General features: G+C 40.9%; 1 protein-coding gene across 12 annotated transcripts in view; it reads left to right on the forward strand.

The window, feature by feature from the left end:
- R3HDM1 (R3H domain containing 1) overlaps positions 1-17,468 on the forward strand; it is a 119,890-nt gene that overhangs the window by 82,505 nt on the left and 19,917 nt on the right. For 8 of the 12 annotated variants that reach the window (XR_012220317.1, XM_073545541.1, XM_073545546.1 and 5 more), the window contains 8 exons: positions 223-331; positions 416-511; positions 2,622-2,659; positions 2,748-2,798; positions 2,918-3,144; positions 6,008-6,262; positions 10,490-10,644; positions 14,650-14,751. Coding sequence is in view for 11 of the 12 variants with exons in the window: in XM_073545541.1 (XP_073401642.1) it covers positions 223-331; positions 416-511; positions 2,622-2,659; positions 2,748-2,798; positions 2,918-3,144; positions 6,008-6,262; positions 10,490-10,644; positions 14,650-14,751 (1,033 nt within the window). In the remaining variant the exon portion in view is untranslated. The remainder of the gene's footprint in view (positions 1-222; positions 332-415; positions 512-2,621; positions 2,660-2,747; positions 2,799-2,917; positions 3,145-6,007; positions 6,263-10,489; positions 10,645-14,649; positions 14,752-17,468) is intronic. The other 4 variants (XM_073545545.1, XM_073545547.1, XM_073545550.1 and 1 more) reach the window with 4 other exon arrangements.

A 17,468-nucleotide genomic window follows, 5' to 3' on the forward strand; every position in this document is an offset into this window, starting at 1 on the left:
CTTCAGAACTGTCCAATTATTTGTGTAATGGAAGCTGACATGTGTTTATTGCCTACCATGTTCGCTGCCTGCCCGGAGGAATTAAATTGTTAATAGAAGACGTGAAATGTTCATATGTCTGACACTTCGCTGTGGTTCTTGCTCGCCGTTTTTATAGCGCCCGCTGCTTTTAATTCCGCACTGAACAATGAATATTAATAAGCCTCCTATATTACCTTTCAGCCCGGATCAGAAATTTGAAGAACATATCAAGGATGAAAAGAGCATGGACTTCCAGAAGCGATACATTCTTAAAAGGGATAACTCCAGCCTAGACAAGGACGATAATCAGGTGGGCGCCGCTGTAGGTTTCTTTTTTTTGACAGATACCCCGGCTTATGCGCCAATCCTGCAGCTAATCCCTTTCTCTACGCAGATGAGGATGAGGTTGAAGGATGACAGGAGAAGCAAATCCATCGAAGAGCGGGAAGAGGAGTACCAGAGGGCGAGAGAACGGATATTTGCGCAAGAAGTAGGTGAAATGTTTTATGTCTTGTTTTGCCTTTTTCCTTATCCCTTTGTCCTTTTTATATTTTTATTCTTGTGTGTATTTTAAGGTGATATTTTTGCAGGGGGTGATGATTATTTTTTTTTTTTTTTTTTTTTTTTTTACATTTTCGATAAAAATAAATCCTGAAATGTTGCAGTTTTCACTCTGAGCCTCATAGTAGACTGACACTTATTGTTCTCTTTGACAATAATTTAGTTCAGTATATGGAATAAAAATAAAAACCAGGGAGTAAAAACAGATATGTAAAAAAGATTGTTTTTAATGAGTAATAATATATCTGCGATACCTTCCCTTTAAGACATCACTAATGGTAGATGCTGTTGGCTCTGGAGGTCTAGGGTTGTTGATAGGTCACTTTTTGTTCCCCGGGTTGTCTTGGGTAGTGTGTCAGGAAGTAATGTAAATCCCTGGTGGTCTAGAGTAGGTGTGTCGTTAGTTTGATTTCTTGGTTGTCTACGCTAGTGGGATGGTGCGATTTGATGCCCTTGTGGTCTAGGATAGTGGATAGGTTATTATTTGATGACCTGGGTGGGTGGCAATAATTGATTCCAAGGTAATCTCGGGTAGATGAGTGGTTAGTTTAGAATTCCATGATGTTCTAGGGTAGTGGATAGATTCATGTTATATTTCATGGTGGTACAGAGTACGTGAGAGTTAGTTTATGGGCTGGGGTAGTGAATGTGTAAAAATTTGGTTCCCTGGTGGTCTAGAGTAGTGATTCCAAAGAAGTTTATTATATGATTCCATGGTGATCCAGGCTAATTGTTGAGAGTAATATTAGATTCCATGGTGGTCTAGTGTAAATGTTAGTTTATTCTAAACCACCAGGGAATAATAAACACATCTTCTTTCCTAGACTAAATACTTAATGTTTGACTCTCTTTGGTGGTCTAGGGTAGTGGTGTTGAGGGGGTGATATTTGATTTCTTAGTGGTCTCTGGTTCTAGGTTTGCTATTACTTGATTCCGAGGTGGTCTAAGAGATATGTGTGGTCAGTTTATAATTCCCTGATGGTGTGGAGGGTAATAGTAGATTTTATGATGGCCCAGTGTAGATATGTGGATAGGTTGTGGGTTTTTTTGTTTGATTTTTAGGGTAGTGGTGTTGGGGTAATATTTGATTTTATGGTGGTCTGAGGTATTTATGTGGTTAGTTTATTACATTATCTCCTACTCCAGACTGTAATCAGTGGTCTATGCTTCTGGATTCCCTGGTGGTTTAGGGTAGCTATGTGTTTAGTTTATGGTTTAGGGTAGTGGATAGTTTAATGTTTGATTCCCTGGCTGTCTGGAGTAGTGCTAAGTTAATATTTGATTCAATGATGGTCTAGGGTGGATGTGTGGTTAGTTTATGGTTTTGGGTAGTGGATAGTTTAATATTTGCTTCCCTGGCAGTCTGGAGAAGTGGTAGGTTAATATTTGATTCAGTGATGGTTTAGGGTGGATGTGTGGTTAGTTTATGGTCTAAAGAAGTGGATAGATTAATATTTGATTCCCTGATGGTCTAGGGTAGAGGATAGATTAATATTATATTCCCTGGTGGTTTAAGATAGTGGATAGGTTAATATTTGATTCCATGATATTCTAGGTTAGGTGTCTGGTTAATATATGGTCTATGGTAGTGGATAGGTTAATATTTGATTTTTTGGTGGTCTAGGGTATATATGTGGTTAGTGTATGATTCCCTGGTGGTCTAGTGTATAAAGAATCCTTTGTGTCATGGAGCGATTTAATTACCTCCCCGGCTCCGGTGATGTGACTGCTCTCTGACATGAAGTTGAACACCAGAATCTTCCCTTCCTGCCCTGCACCGATCGCACAGATCAGTGGTGGGCAGTGCATGATCGCTGGCACAGCTCTCGCTTTTTGGGCAGTGCACATTATGCGCACATTTTGGAAGCCGTCCAGCGATCAGACTTGATTCAAACCAACGTGACCCTTTGGGCGTCAGCGGCGCCAGCTGAGAACAGCCGTCCTTTTATCAAGTTGTGATTTCACTGTGAACTGATAATGCGCGTAGATGCTGAACAGTCGACTACAAGTCACTCTGGGTTTTCTCATCTTTCCATCAGTCGCTGTGTTCTCCGGAGAATTTTCTCACTGATAAGAGGTAAGCGCCGGCTTCCTTCCCGATGTCCGTTTGTCTCCATGTCCCAATATGAAGAACGTCGTTAACGGCTCTGTTAAAATATCCGCAGAATTCAAGAGGACGAATGTAATCTCACCCAGCAAAGGCGCCAGATATTTAGGTATTTAGCCCCGTCCCTTTTCTGTCTGCATGTGAGTGTTCCGCTTTTCTTTCTTTTTTTTTTTTCCTTCCATTTCTTTTTTGCATATATCTTTACAGTCCAGTTGTATAAATTTTCAGGATCAATAAAGACGCTTCAGGTAGATCAGGAAACAGCCTCTTCAGCAGTACTGAGAATGATGTCAAGTATAATGAGCCTCGGCCGTGGAGCAGTACGGACTCCGACAGCTCCATCCGAAACCTGAAGCCCGCTGTCACCAAAGCTAGCAGCTTCAGTGGGATTTCGGTTTTGACCCGAGGGGATAGCACTGGAAGCAACAAAAGCACAGGCAGGCTTTCCAAAACAGGTATCACCGGGGTGCACCAGAGAGCCGGCTGCCGAGGCATTTCTCATTTGTTTTGTTTGGTTTTTATAGATATATATTTTTTTATTTGCTTGAGTTTTTCGTGTGCCCGTGTTTAACATGCCAACGTTTGTAGCTTTGTTGCCGGTTCTAGGTTTTAAAAATGGATGAACCAAAGAATATGACGGCCAGACCTTATGACTAGAGTTGAGCAAATTTTTCAAAATTCGGTTCCGATTACGATCGGTGGCGAAAATTGTTTTTGCAATATTTGCCAAACACAGCCGAGCGTCATTGGAGTCAATGGGAGTAGAAATGACCAAATATGTTCGAAACCCATCATCAAACACAAACTCGGCACGAATGGGGTAACAATATGGCAAATTCGGATTCAGCGACCGATCCCAAACCTATTCGCCCAACTCTACTTGTGACAATAGCGACCCGGGGGGAATCGGAATATTTTAGGAGGAGCTACAAGGACACAACGGCTTTCTGAAGTTGTGTTTCTTGTGGCTCCTAAGAAACCGTATTTGGCAACAGAGCTAGCGCTTCTTGCACATTCCCTGCCTCTGGGAATTGAAGGGTTGTGGTGCGCCATTACAGATGCCTTTTTAATGATCACCTCTCCCTAATTGTAAAACCATTTTTCTGTTTTTCAGTCTTAGTTCAGGGCATAATTGAACCTTTTTTTTTTTTTTTTTTGTAGCTGTAGAAAGAGTTAACTCAGAATCAGTCAGTGAACTCCTTCTTGTCGGGAGTTTGTAGTACATCACAGAGGCAGTAGAAGAGAAATTTTTTTAATGAAACATAATTTGTAAAAATGATTTTTAGCCTCAAATACATACATTTAAGCAAAAAAGATAATACCCCCAAAGGTGTGATATCGTTTAACTCTGTCACTTAAATGGCGCTAGGCTGCAGTACCCAGGGGGGTGGCTTTCTGGCGCCGTTCAAGAACGGGAGCACGTGCCACACACGCTAAACTTCACCCCCTTGTTCCTCACTGGTGTTTCCTAATTTCTTGAGTGGTCTTAATATGTAGTAAGGGGCCCTGGCCCTGCCATGTTCAGAAGCTTCTTTTCAGTTTGTAATTTGGGGATTGAAGTCTTTAAACTACTGGTTACTTTGCCTACTTAAAGGGGTATTCCCAACTTGAACTTTGGAGCATACAGACTATTTTTAAGAAGAGTTAATTAAGAAAAATGTCTGTATTCTGCAGCTTCATCTTGATAATCAGATCAACTCTGCGACGGCATCACTTTGTAGACGCTCTTGCCTAACATGATCGCTCCAGGGAAGTCATGGCCAGCCGGGCCTTTCCCCTGCAGTGACCCCTGCTGGAGAAATGTAGTATTACATGGTTAATGTTATTCTAACACCCTTTGCACACTATTATGTCACAGATGAGGGGGTCACATAATTTTCTATTTTCCCTTTATATTGCTCATCTTTGCATCTTTCGTATTTCTCCTTTAGATCAGTGTGCAAATCACTAATATTCTGGTATCTGTAAACCGCGCATGGCTGCAGGAATTCACACGTGACATGCAGGCCTTTGTGCACAGTTCTGATCTGGATTTGCAGATCCCATGGTCACCTCTTCTTTTCATGCTGGGTTTTAGATAGACGTAGGACACGTAATGGCAAAAGCGACTTACCTGGCCGGGCTCAGTCATGGCGCTGCACCAGGGGGGCTTGCAGTGCTGCATCTGTGCAGAAGGACTAAACTTTGCATGGTGTACCTGCTTGCTTTGTCACTGCATCAATGGTTAAAGGATACCCCCCCTAACGTCATAGAATTTTGGGCCCATCCTCTTTTAGGGTTGATGTGTTAAGACATCAGTACTATATTGACTTTAAGGGAATGTCTATCATTTTAATGCAAGTCCAAATTTTTTTTTCCAATTAAAGGGATTGGATAAAAAAGGCCATCATAAATGTATGAATGCTCGAACTCTTCCTTTTGATCTTGAGAAAGGGAGTCCCATGTTCTCCTATATGAATGAGGCAGTGATATAGGACTGACGGAGATGGCAAGAGCTGTGCTCTGCATCCATCCCATAGACGGTGCAGATGCCGGACCACTACTTCACTCAGACAGGGGACTTGAGAGCCCCTTTGTTGCAATCAATAGGGAGGGGTCCTAGCGATCATACATTTCTTACCGGTCCTGTGTATAGATGATAAATGCTGTTTATGATCCAATCTTTTTTTAATTAGTGTAAACATTTTTTATAGCTTTCAGAGCCCTGTTTTCCCATTACCGAGTTAAAAATCCCCCGCATAGACCCAGAAATAAAAGGAGTTTAAAAAAACAAACAAAAATCGTACAAATTCCAGTAAATTACATTCACCACTAGGGGGAGCTAATACATTCAACTCCATAATAAAATAGTATGCACTAAGTTCCTAAGCTCCCCCTAGTGGTGGCTGCAGACTGGCAGATTTTAGTCTTATGGGGGATTTAGGAATTCTGTATCAAAGAAATAAGAATAAATTATTCTGCCCAATTAATCCCCGTCCTCCCCTGGAAATATACATATTATCCTACTTCTAGTTTCCAGTTGGCTTCAGATTATAAAACATTCCACCGTCCATGTAAGTGTTGTGGTAGTGGGGGGAGGTGGGGTCCTCCTTTAACCCTTCGCTACCTGCATGCTTTGCTTGATGTGCTATAGTTACTTTTTCTTGCCTCCCTTGGTTGTCACAACCATGAGCCGCCTATTGGTGCTTTTGCGGTCTTGGCAGCTGAGGGGTTAACGTTTCTTGCATCTGTCATTGTGCATGTTGTATTATGATCTTTAGGTAAAAATACAGATCTCTCTCTATATTTTTTTCTTCTTCCATTGCTCCTTTCCCATAGGTTCAGAGTCTTCTAGTAGTGTAGGGTCGTCCAGAGGGTCTCTGTCCCTCTCCCAGCAGCCTCTTCCAGTAGCCGCAGTAAGCCAGCCTTCCCATGACTCTGCTGCCGTCTATCCACCTGTCAGCACTAGTAATACGCTTTCCTTTGATGGCGGCTTAAGTGGGCAAGTGGCTCCATCTAGTACTAGCTTCTTTTTGCTTCCCTTGGAAGCCACAGGCATTCCACCCGGCAGCATTCTGATCAACCCACAAACAGGTTTGTACTTGGTGAAAACCACTTTATCTCAAGGGCATCGACGTGCCAAAAGCTTCTGTCGGAATGTTTAATACCGTGTTCTGCTCCTGTTTATATAACTGATTTGCTTCTAGATTTTATAAGATTTTGTAGTCTTGATGTGGAGCCTGTTGCAACCCATATGTGACGACACAATACAATATTTGCCATGCGGAACACGATTATCATATTGACCATCGTTCTGTTCTGATGATGTCTAAGAAGGGCGCGGGGGGGGGGGTGTCAAATACTTTTAGCAGCAATCTCTTAAATCCATGACGCAGCCAGCTGGAGCCATTATATATGGGCTCCGCAGGTGCCAGATATTAAGCTAAAAACACCAATATCATTTACTAAAAATAAAAAATATATGGGCTCCGCAGGGGAGGGGCAAGTCAGTTATTGTTTTGTATTGTATAATTAAAAAATGTATGTATAATATATACTTTTTTTTTTCTCTTTTTGATGATACAGAACAATATCTGACTTGGCCCTCCCCTGATGAGCTCATATACATTAAATAAATGTTATTGGGGTTTTTAGCTTAATGTCCAGCACCTACGAAGCCTATATATATAATTTTTTTTTTTTTTTTTATTTGTTACTAATTTTGACAATGTAAAACATTAAAATGTCTATTTTCCCTGCGGAGCCAATAAATATTTACTTACACTTACAATACCTATAGTTCACTAATGTTGGCTCCATTACCCTTGCATGTACATAGTATGAGATTTTATAGGGTTCCTCTTTCCACCCTCTCCATAACTTTAAGGCTAAGGTCCCACAATGAGTATGTGGTCTGTTTTTCTTTTATACATACACACATGGTCAGAATTATTGGTAGCCCTGGTTTAATGACAGAAAAACCCACAATGGTGACAGAAATAACTTGAATCTGACAAAAGTAATAATAAATCAAAAATCTATGAAAATGAACAAATGAAAGTCAGACATTGCTTTTCAGCCATGCTTCCACAGAATTAAAAAAAAAAAAAATAAAACTCCTGAAATAGGCCTGGACAGAAATGATGGCACCCCTGAAAATAATGTGACAAAAGGGACATGTAGAATCAAGGTGTGCCCACTAATTATCATCACAGGTGTGTACAATCCTGGAGTCAGTGAGTGGCCTGTATAGAGGCTACAGATACTCACTGTGCTGTTTGGTGACATGGTGTGTATCACACTCAACATGGACCAGAGGAAGCGAAGGAAAGAGTTGTCTCAAGAGATTAGAAAGAAAATTATAGACAAACATGTTACAGGTAAAAGTGATAAGACCATCTCCAAGCAGCTTGATGTTCCTGTGACTCCAGTTGCACATATTCAGAAATTTAAGCTCCATGGGACTGTAGCCGACCTCCCTGGACATGGCCGCAGGAGGAAAACTGATGACAAATCAAAGAGATGGATAATACGAATGGTAACAAAAGAGCCCAGAAAAACTTCTAAACAGATTAAAGGTGAACTTCAAGCTCAAGGAACATCAGTGTCAGATCGCACCATCCGCCATTGTATGAGCCAAAGTGGACTTCATGGGAGACGACCAAGGAGGACACTATTGTTGAAAAAAAAATCATAAAAAAGCCAGACTGGGATTTGCCAAACTAAATGTTGACAAGCCACAAAGCTTCTGGGAGAATGTCCTATGGACAGATGAGACAAAAATGGAACTTTTTGGCAAGGAACATCAGCTCTATGTTCACAGGTGGAAAAATGAAGCATATCAAGAAAAGAACACTGTCCCTACTGTGAAACATGGAGGAGGCTCTGTTATGATCTGGGGCTGCTTTTGGCACAGGGTGTCTTGAATCTATGCAGGTTACAATGAAATCTCAAGACTACAAGGGATTCTAGAGAGAAATGTGCTGCCCAGTGTCAGAAAGCTTGGTCTCAGTTGCAGGCCATAGCTCTTGCAACAGGATAATGACCCAAAACACACAGCAAAAAAACACCGAAAAATGGCTAAGAGGAAACATTGGCCTATTCTGAAGTGGCCTTCTAGGAGCCCTGACCTAAATCCTATTGAGCATCTTTGGAAAGAGCTGAAACATGGCGTCTGGAAAGGGCAACCTTCAAACACAAGACAACTGGAGCAGTTTGCTCTTGAGGAGTGGCCAAAATACCTGTCGAGAGGCGCAGAAGTCTCATTGACAGTTACAGGAATCGTTTGATTGCAGTGATTGCCTCAAAAGGTTGTGTAATAAAATACTAAGTTAAGGGTCCCATCATTTCTGTCCAGGCCTATGTCAAGAGTTTTATTTTTTTTTTTAAATCAGTGGAAGCATGGCGGAAAAGCAATGTCTGACTTTCATTTGTTCATTTTCATAGATTTTTTATTACTTTTGTCAGATTCAAGTTATTTCTGTCACCACTGTGGGATTTTCTGTCATTAGACGAGGGAGGGGGTACCAACAATTCTGACCACTTGTGTATATTCTTGCTCAAGAAACAAAGCTTATTAGGCTAAGTGCACACGTTGCAGAAAATTTCTGCTCAAAGACCTGAATCCCTTCCCAGAAACCGCACCTATTTTACCGCGGCGTTTTTTGCTAGTTTTTGATGCGTTTTTTTCCGCAGCGGTTTCAAACCGCATGGAAGAAGCCAAAACCGCGGAAAAATCCGCAAAATTAATGCGCATGCTGCGGTTTTTACCGCGATCCAGTTTTTTCGCGGTAAAAAAACGCATCAATGTGCACAAAAAGTGCAAAATGCATAGAAATGACTGGGAAGCTTATTTTTTTGCGGTTTTATAGCGGTTTTATAGTGAAAACCGCTGTAAAAACCGCTAAAAAAACGCTGTGTGAGAACACAGCCTTACAGTTCTAGGGAAGTAGATGAGAGATGTGTGAATCTCACGCCCATTGTTCTGTTTACCGTTGTGGAAATTGACCTTCAGTGCGTTTTTAAAATCCATAGCATGTGAGTTTCTTGTTAAATATCCAGGGTTATTTTTTTGTGAATTTTCCTCTTAGACTTGAATTAAATCTGGAAATTTTACACAATTCAAAACCCCATGTGCATTTTTAGAACGGTTCCGCTGTAGAAGGTAGTAATAACGCATGTCATCAGCTCTTGACTTTATCAAGTTTCCGCAGAAAGGATTTTTTCCAAAACAAAGTACTTTTAAACATGACGTGCCAAAAAGAAAAAAAGAACAGAGAAAAATGCTTGAAAAAAAAAAACAAGCAAACAAAAAAATCACTAAAATGCAAGTAGCCTAAAATACCGTAGGTAGGTGGTGCTGAAATGCTGTGGAAAATCGATCCTAACGTTTTAATCTATAGTTTTAAAATTTAATAATTAAAATATTGAATTTAGTCTAAACACCAAAAAATAGGTTTTTCAATTTTGGTCTAGGAGAGAAATATACGCTTTTAATAAATTGTGATATAGGGCTTAAAATTGCCATAACGAGCTCCTACTATATGGTACATCGTTAGCGCTCGTCAGACTACATGTGCCAGTCAATTTTGAATGCACAAACTTTATGGGGCAATTAATTGCTTGTTAGCATTAATGTGGGCTGCTTATCCTCCGTTTACATGTTACATGTGGAGTATTGTGTAAAGATGCGATCATCTGATCGCCAGGTATATTATACGAGGTCAGTGATCTGCTGGTTGCTGGACATGTTTACTCAGGGCAGTGAAAAAAAACAAGCATTTCTATGAACATTTGTTCTGCCAGTCATATTCAACCTCTGCCCACCCTGCTGCAGCTTGTACTGAGCAATATGAGATCTCTGTACAGCAGGGAGGAGGGACACTGAGGAACTCAATTAATCAAGGTGGGCGAAGATTGAATTAAACTTTCATAAAGGATTATGCAGCCATTCTGACATGGACTTTCAAAGTAACTACAGCAACAACATCAGGTCTAAGAGATCTATTTAGCAATGGCTGCAGTTTGTGTTGTGAAATCTGGTGACAAACCCACTTTTTAAGCTCTTAGCGGAGCAACATGAGACCATTCTGAATCGATCTCAAGTTCTTCAGAAGGGTCCTATCGGGTCAAAATTGATGTCAACTTGGTTACTTCATGATCAGAACCTAATCTCTTGTGCGAGAAATGTTTACTGTCTTGGAGCCGCTTAGTTCATGTCTGCAGGTTTTATAGTAGGGGATTTGGGTGCTTGCACCGTTTCATTGACGTCGTACTCGTGATGAAGAGGAGCTGACAGCACTGACTCTTCTGTTCCCGCAGGTCAGCCATTTATAAACCCAGACGGCACTCCAGTTGTGTATAATCCTCCTGTGACTCAGCAACCAGTTAGGACCCAAGTGCCTGCCCCTGCGCCCCCTCCTCCACCCCCTCCCCCGCCACCTCCGCAGCAAGCGCCCAACCACCTAATACCACAGGTACGTACCGCATCGGGGTGCAACCAGATATTCCGGCCGGCCACAGGAACTTTTTTTTTTTTTCTCCCTTGAACGCCACCTAGTTTTGGGGTGCTTGGGTTGTGCAAATGTAATACAATGCCATGTGAAGTATGATATTACTATATGACATCATCACAGCCTTATGATGTCACTGTAGCAGTCAGGCGCTTATGACCTTTGGTAGCGCCCAGATTGCAGACTATTCAATGCAAGTTTCCTATCAATTTGAGAATTTTTGGTTCAATGCCCCATTCAGTGTGACATGGTTACCCTTATAATGAAGGATGTACTTCAACAGTGAAAAAAAGGAGAATAACAGTTTGGTAGGACATTACCATCACAACACTAAATTTATTGCTACAAAATGTAATGTTGCAAAATAGTATTCTGTAACACAGATTTTACCATAAACATAGCACTCTCTATTAAAAATCAATGACGAGGTAAATAGGGCTGAGCTGCAGTACCCCACACAACCTGTGCATAGAGGAGGCGCTGTTTTTATTTTTAATTTTTTTTTTTATTATTTAAATCAGCCAGCATTCTCCAAACCTGGACAATCCCTCCAAGTAAAGATTTTTTTGCTCCAGTCATCAACTCTGATTTGTCACATTTTTTGCTGTTCTATTTCTCTCCTGTGTTTTGCACTGTGACTCCCACAACACCACATATCCCCCCTCGGAGCAGGTCAGAATTTATCTCTGTGTCATTTTTGTAGTAGAGGGTTATGAGTAAGCAGAAATGAATGAGTGTAGGGCTGGCGAGACATCAAGTATCAAATAACCGGCCTCAGCAGTAAAAACTAATTCCTGGCGCGGGCCATGAGCTGGAATCTGAATAGTTGGCTGAGGAATCTGACGCAGCTGTCAAAGCCGGTTTGTGTTTTAATGTTTCAGGTTTAGTTTTTAAAGTTGGTTGTCTCCAACAAAGAACTTTTTCTTTTTCATTTTGTTACTACATTCCCACTGAATTGAATATATACCGTATATGTGTATATACGTGATGTAGATTTTCTGTGCTACACTTTATTCAGCTCCGTTATTTCCTTACCCCTGTGTCATCTCTTCTGAATGCTACTATCTTATTAATGTGTATATTGAAATTTAACATCTTCCCATTTAATAAACTTCTAGTGTTACAATTTGGTAACGTGCAGTACCACTCCTCTCCACTGTCGGCAGCAGATTCTTGCTTCTGGCCCTATGCTATTCTGTAGTGCAACACAGGGCTATCTTCGTCCGCCCCATAGACCATATGTGGAGCAGATCCACTTATTCTTGGGTCTCTCTGGAGCCCTATTGTCCGGATGGCTGGGGGTCCCACCTTTCAGACTCCCAACAATCAGTAAGTTATTCCCTATCCTATTCCCCCCCAAAAAAAAAACTCTTAAGCACTCCTCCCATCAAAGTTTACTCTTAATATATTGCAGTCATTTTATACAGCACTGTGTACTTACAATTGCTCATTTTGCCTTTCTACCCAGATAATTCTTCTCTTTTCCATTAGGTCTATGACATCACGTGATTAAGAACAGACTATATGAATCCTTCTAAGGGTACCATTGCACGTAACGATGTCCCAGCGATCCCACCTACGATCCAACGTGGATGGGATCGCTGGGACATTGTTAGCTGATCGCTGGTGAGCTGTCACATAGACAGCCCCTCCAGCGATCAGGACCAGCGAGCACGCTGGTTACCAACGTAAACATCGGGTTTCTAAGGGCTGCGGCCCCGCAGCCCTTAGAAACCCGATGTTTACGTTGGTAACCAGCGTGCAGCGTCGCTCATCGCTGGCTCCTGCTGCCACACGCAGCGATGCGCGCTGGCCAGCGGGAGACCAGCGATGAAAAAATGGCCCAGGACGATCCAGCATGATCAGCGATACCCCGCGGGGGGGGGGGGGGGGATCACTGCTGGATGTCACGCACAGCGATCTCGCTGGAGAGATTGCTGATGTGTCACAAAATCAGCGAGATCGCTGTGTGTAACGGGGCCTTAAAACTTACATAGAAACAGGAGGTCAATTTCCCCTGCTTGACTAACCAGTCACTGGAAAAGTCAATTGCAGGGGCGAGGAGGGAGCGGTTGGGGCAATAGATGAGGAGGGGAATGATAAATACAGGACTAGAGACTTCCTGTTTCTACATAGAGCAGAGAAAAGAGAAGAATTAACTGGGTTGAAAAGCAAAATGAGCAATTGTAAGATCACAGTGCTGTATAATATGATGACTGCAATATATTAAGAGGATAAAAACTTTGATGGGAGGAGGAGGAGGGCTTCTTTAATATCGGGAGCTTCGATCAGTGCTGCTCCATGGATGGCTGAAATGAAGCGCTCAGCTAAGCACTTCTGCTCCTCCGACTGTGATATCTCTGCTCCAGAGTGAGAAGACAGATATATGGGCTGATGAGAAGTGTAAGTCGGCACCTTCCTAACCCAGCCTTTGTATAGATCCGAGCTGAATGAGCACTTTTACCCTTTCTTTTCTGCAATCTACTCTTTTTTTGCAAATTAATTTTGCCTTTGAGCCTCAGGACTTTCGTTCAGTGTTGGTTCGGTAAGTCGGACCCCCACAGAATCGAAATTGATGACCTCTGAGAAATAGGTTCAGTATTAAAGGGTCATTCCCTCTCTGAAAAAAAAAATGATTATTTTCTGTTCATGGGATAGGAGATAATTGAATGATTTTTGGGGATCCAACTGCCTAAATGCCCTGGAACCACGGAACCTGTCATAAATGGAGCGGAGGGGCGCATGCCCGACCTCTGCGTTATTTTCTGATTGTACATGTGCCTGAAGTCAGCAATGTAACAGGGAGTCCTGAGACGAGCGAGCAGCGCACTTTATGTAGATTTGTTGGACCCGGAAAATCTGCTTTGGTGGGAAAAGCAGCGTCCGTGTAATGTTATGTGGACGGCTCAGGCAGGCGTGGAGCGCCGTCATCCCGGATCAGTTCTGAGTGACAGGATATGGAAAACGAATCAAGCGTCAGTATAGATACCGACATATCGTAGCATCGAAGGGAGGCATTCACTGCACTCAGCAGCTTCAGATCTGAATACTTTATTAATTCCACGTGTCACCCAATACACGGGGGGAATGCTGAAGAGCACACTGCCCTTGGACAAGGGGAAGATGGAGGATGACATGAATTTCTTTTTCTTCGCTACACAAGGGCGTGATCATACAGGAGTGGTAGTCGTTAAGGTTTTTAATTGAGACATTGAAAATAGTCATTTTTATTTTTGATACTAGGCTCACTTCCTTCATGTGTGAATTATCAAAATACAAAATTATTTATTTTTCTCCTGAATTTGGCTTTGTTTTACCTTTTGGTCCTGAGATATGGCTCCTTTTTCCTTGTATGTAAAGCTAATCCTTTTTCTAGCCAAAAAGTCATCAACTCTTTTGTGTTGTCTTGATGACCACACCCACTTGGCTATAATAACTAGATTTACATACAGGGAAGAGGTGGGACCGGGGAGGTGCAAGAACAAAAAATAAATAATGCCTCAATCAGGAGAACAGTGCCATTTACACCATATAAAAAAAATACATATTTTTGGAAAGTGACTGGGCCTCTTTAAAAGTTTTAGACAACAAAACTTGTGATGCTCACGGTGCCAACCACATGCCGCTGCGGTGCTCAAGCTTCACTAGTCCTCCACCGGACTCTGTTTGCCGGGCTCAAGTAGAGACGACGTTTGCCAACATGTAATCGTTGTTGCGGTCAATCGGAGGACATAGCAGAGACGTATGGACACCGCTGAGGTCACTGCTGCGGCCGATGATCCCCTACAGCTGACACATGTTGGATCGATGTCTTGGCGGGAGCCACATGAACATAAAGCCGGCGGAGGACCAGGAAGGGCAGCGACTCGTGCTCTCACCTTCCTATTGTTTAGTCTCGTTTTAAATGTTTCCATCTCTGTTTTTTCTTGTCCTTAATTAACCAAGTTTGTTTACCTGTTACTCCTTCAGCCTATCCGGTCTCTGCCGTCCTCTTCGCAACCTGTTCAGTACCCAGCCGTCTCTTATCCACCCCCGCTCCTGCAAGTCTCACCCACTCAGCAGTACACTGTGGTACTATCTTCTGCTCTATTTTCGCTGTGCTGCTTAATCTCTGTGCATCTAATGTATAAGTGTGTCTAAATTTGAACAGTTAAACCAAACTTTTCCCTTTTTTTTTTTTTTTTTTTTAATTTTTAAATTTTTTTTTTAATTTTCTGCTATATATTTGCCATCCTATAATTGCAAATCTTTTGGCTGAAACCTCCCAGAAACCAGAATTTTTGTGCCTGATGGTGGTAATTTTCATTAGCGTCCTTTGCACCTCTTGGAAAGTCCTCAGTAAAAGTTACATTGTTGTAAAATAAAAAGTTGTAAAAATCTTGACAGCCTTCAGCCACCACTAGGGGGCACTAACCATATCCGGTTGCGTACACCTTCTAAGGACCTGTGTAGAAGAAGTAATAAGCAATCAAGTATAGAAATAATTCCCCTAAAATTATTGATTCGTACAAAATTGGAGGCATCCAGAAGGAATACAAGATAAACTGGAGATACGGCTTAGATATGCATAATACATGGAAGATGATTGATGATTGATTCATCACCTAGGGCATCCGGCGGGTGGAGGGGAGCGCGTTCACCTTTCATGGATAAACCTTCCTTTCAGGGTTTTTAATCAAGTGAAATTGTTTAGCTGCTCTGGGACTTTCTTTCATTTTATGTATAAAGGTTTCCTGGGATTTTTCTTGTTTAGATTTCTGCATCTTTGTTTTTGTGAATGCAGTGGAAATAATCCTGAAGGGAAACGGGAAGGGGGGAGAGAGCATTTTGACTATTCGAACCTCCATCACATTACAGGTCACATCAAGTTCAAATACTTAATGGAAAAAAAAAAAATTCTCAAAGTTTTATGTTTTGTTTTTTTTTTAACAAACTTTCAGTTAATCAAATTAATTGTAAAGGGGTTTTCCAGGCTGAACTTAACGTTCCAAGTCCGTTTTATGTGAGCACAGATTGCTAAATCCTGACAGTGTGCAGCAGGGGCGGACGCAGACGGAAGCTGCTCGCTACTTTGGAAGTGGAATTTGGGGACCCCTTTCCTCTTGGGGCCCATGTGCGACTGCACAGGTTGCACCAATGTTATATTCACCTCTGTTATGCAGTATGCACACTGTCAGGATTCCGCTCTGTTACCAGTTTTGCAATTTGCAAAGATCTGGTCACATGCCGACTAGCTTCTCTTAATAGTACAATTGAGAAAAGCAGGAAAAGTGTAGATCATCCGGCACATGATGTGTAAGATGCATGCTTGAGCTGGCGATAAAGAGGAATCCTGACAGTGTGCATATTCGGCAGTTTTCCATCACATAGAAATTTATGTTTAGCCCTTTAAAAACTCTTTCAAATAATATTCCCTAAACTGGAAACCAGTGTACGAATTGAGAAAATGTTTCTTTTCCATTCGAAGAATTAAATTTTTTTTTTTTTTTTTTTTTTTTTTAGTTTTCAGACAATATTTATTTAGTTACTCACGCATACAAGGCGTATCAGATACTTAATATTTTTAGTTTTTAAATACTAGAATAATCTTCAAATCTTGCTGTTGTTTTTTCTTGGCCGTCTTTTAGAAGAGAACCGTACGACACGTTCATAGGCCAGAAACTCGTATCTTTCCCGTTAGGATCCATTTCCCAGATTGATTCTAGTATCTGGTGACTGGCTAATCACATCCACATCACTGAATCTTCTGGAGTCTGTTGTAATCTGAGTCTAATAATTGCAGATGAAGCAAAATCGGGAAGAGAACACCATATACTGTAATTCTTTTTGTAACCACTTCACTTCTTTTTTTTTTTTTTTTTTTTTTTTATATTATTATTATTGTACCGCATGGTAATTCTAATTATCTTAAATCCTCATAATTACTCTCCGGACTCCCCCCTAATCACCTTTCAATTTTTTTTTTTAAGATTGTCATTTTTATAGATTGTCTGAGATTTTGCTATGGCGGCATTATATCTATTTTCTTAATTATTTTTGAGCTCGGGGGGATGTGTTCTGTACTGTTCCTAGATACAGTACGAACAATGCTACGCTAAGCTGTTTTTTTTTTTTCCGATCCTCGGGGATGGCAGATAAAAAAAAAAGTGATGATGAATCAACGTTACTTTAATTGTCAAGGTGTTAATTAAGTCGAGAGAAGGAATGAAGGGCTTTTTTTTTTTAATTTTATTTATTTAATTGTGATTTTATCGTTTTTGTGTGTTAATTTGTGATGTTTTGATTGTGTTTGTTACTTTTCTATTTCTATATACATGTGCACACATTATTTTTACATTTTAGTAAAAGATTACAAAAATAATTCTCGAAACTATCTTGAGCTACAGCAATTTATAATCTGCAGTATACTTCCGCATTGATTTAAATGTTTCAAAAATAGTGATCAATCTAATTATATAATTAAATTATTATCTGATTTATTATTATTAATATTATGACTATTATTAAATATATATTTTTTTCATAATGTGGATTTAGGACCAAAATTACCATTTGAAAATTTTTTTTTCTAGTATGGCCTTGGGCTTCTTTTTGGATTTAAGAGTTTAAAAGGCTATTCCTATCTTAGTAAATGGATATTGTCAGATGCTGTTAGAAATAAGCAATTTTGCCATTTACAGCTTATTAAAATTGTCAACCATTCTTGAGATATTCACACTTTTGTTTACAGCTCGTTGCCCTGGAGCCCGACCACCACTGTTAGTATAACATGCCCAGTGCTTACAAGC

This window comes from Dendrobates tinctorius, unplaced genomic scaffold, assembly GCF_039654945.1.
Source record: "Dendrobates tinctorius isolate UK_male_01 unplaced genomic scaffold, ASM3965494v1 ptg000143l, whole genome shotgun sequence".
NCBI classification, from domain to species: domain Eukaryota; kingdom Metazoa; phylum Chordata; class Amphibia; order Anura; family Dendrobatidae; genus Dendrobates; species Dendrobates tinctorius.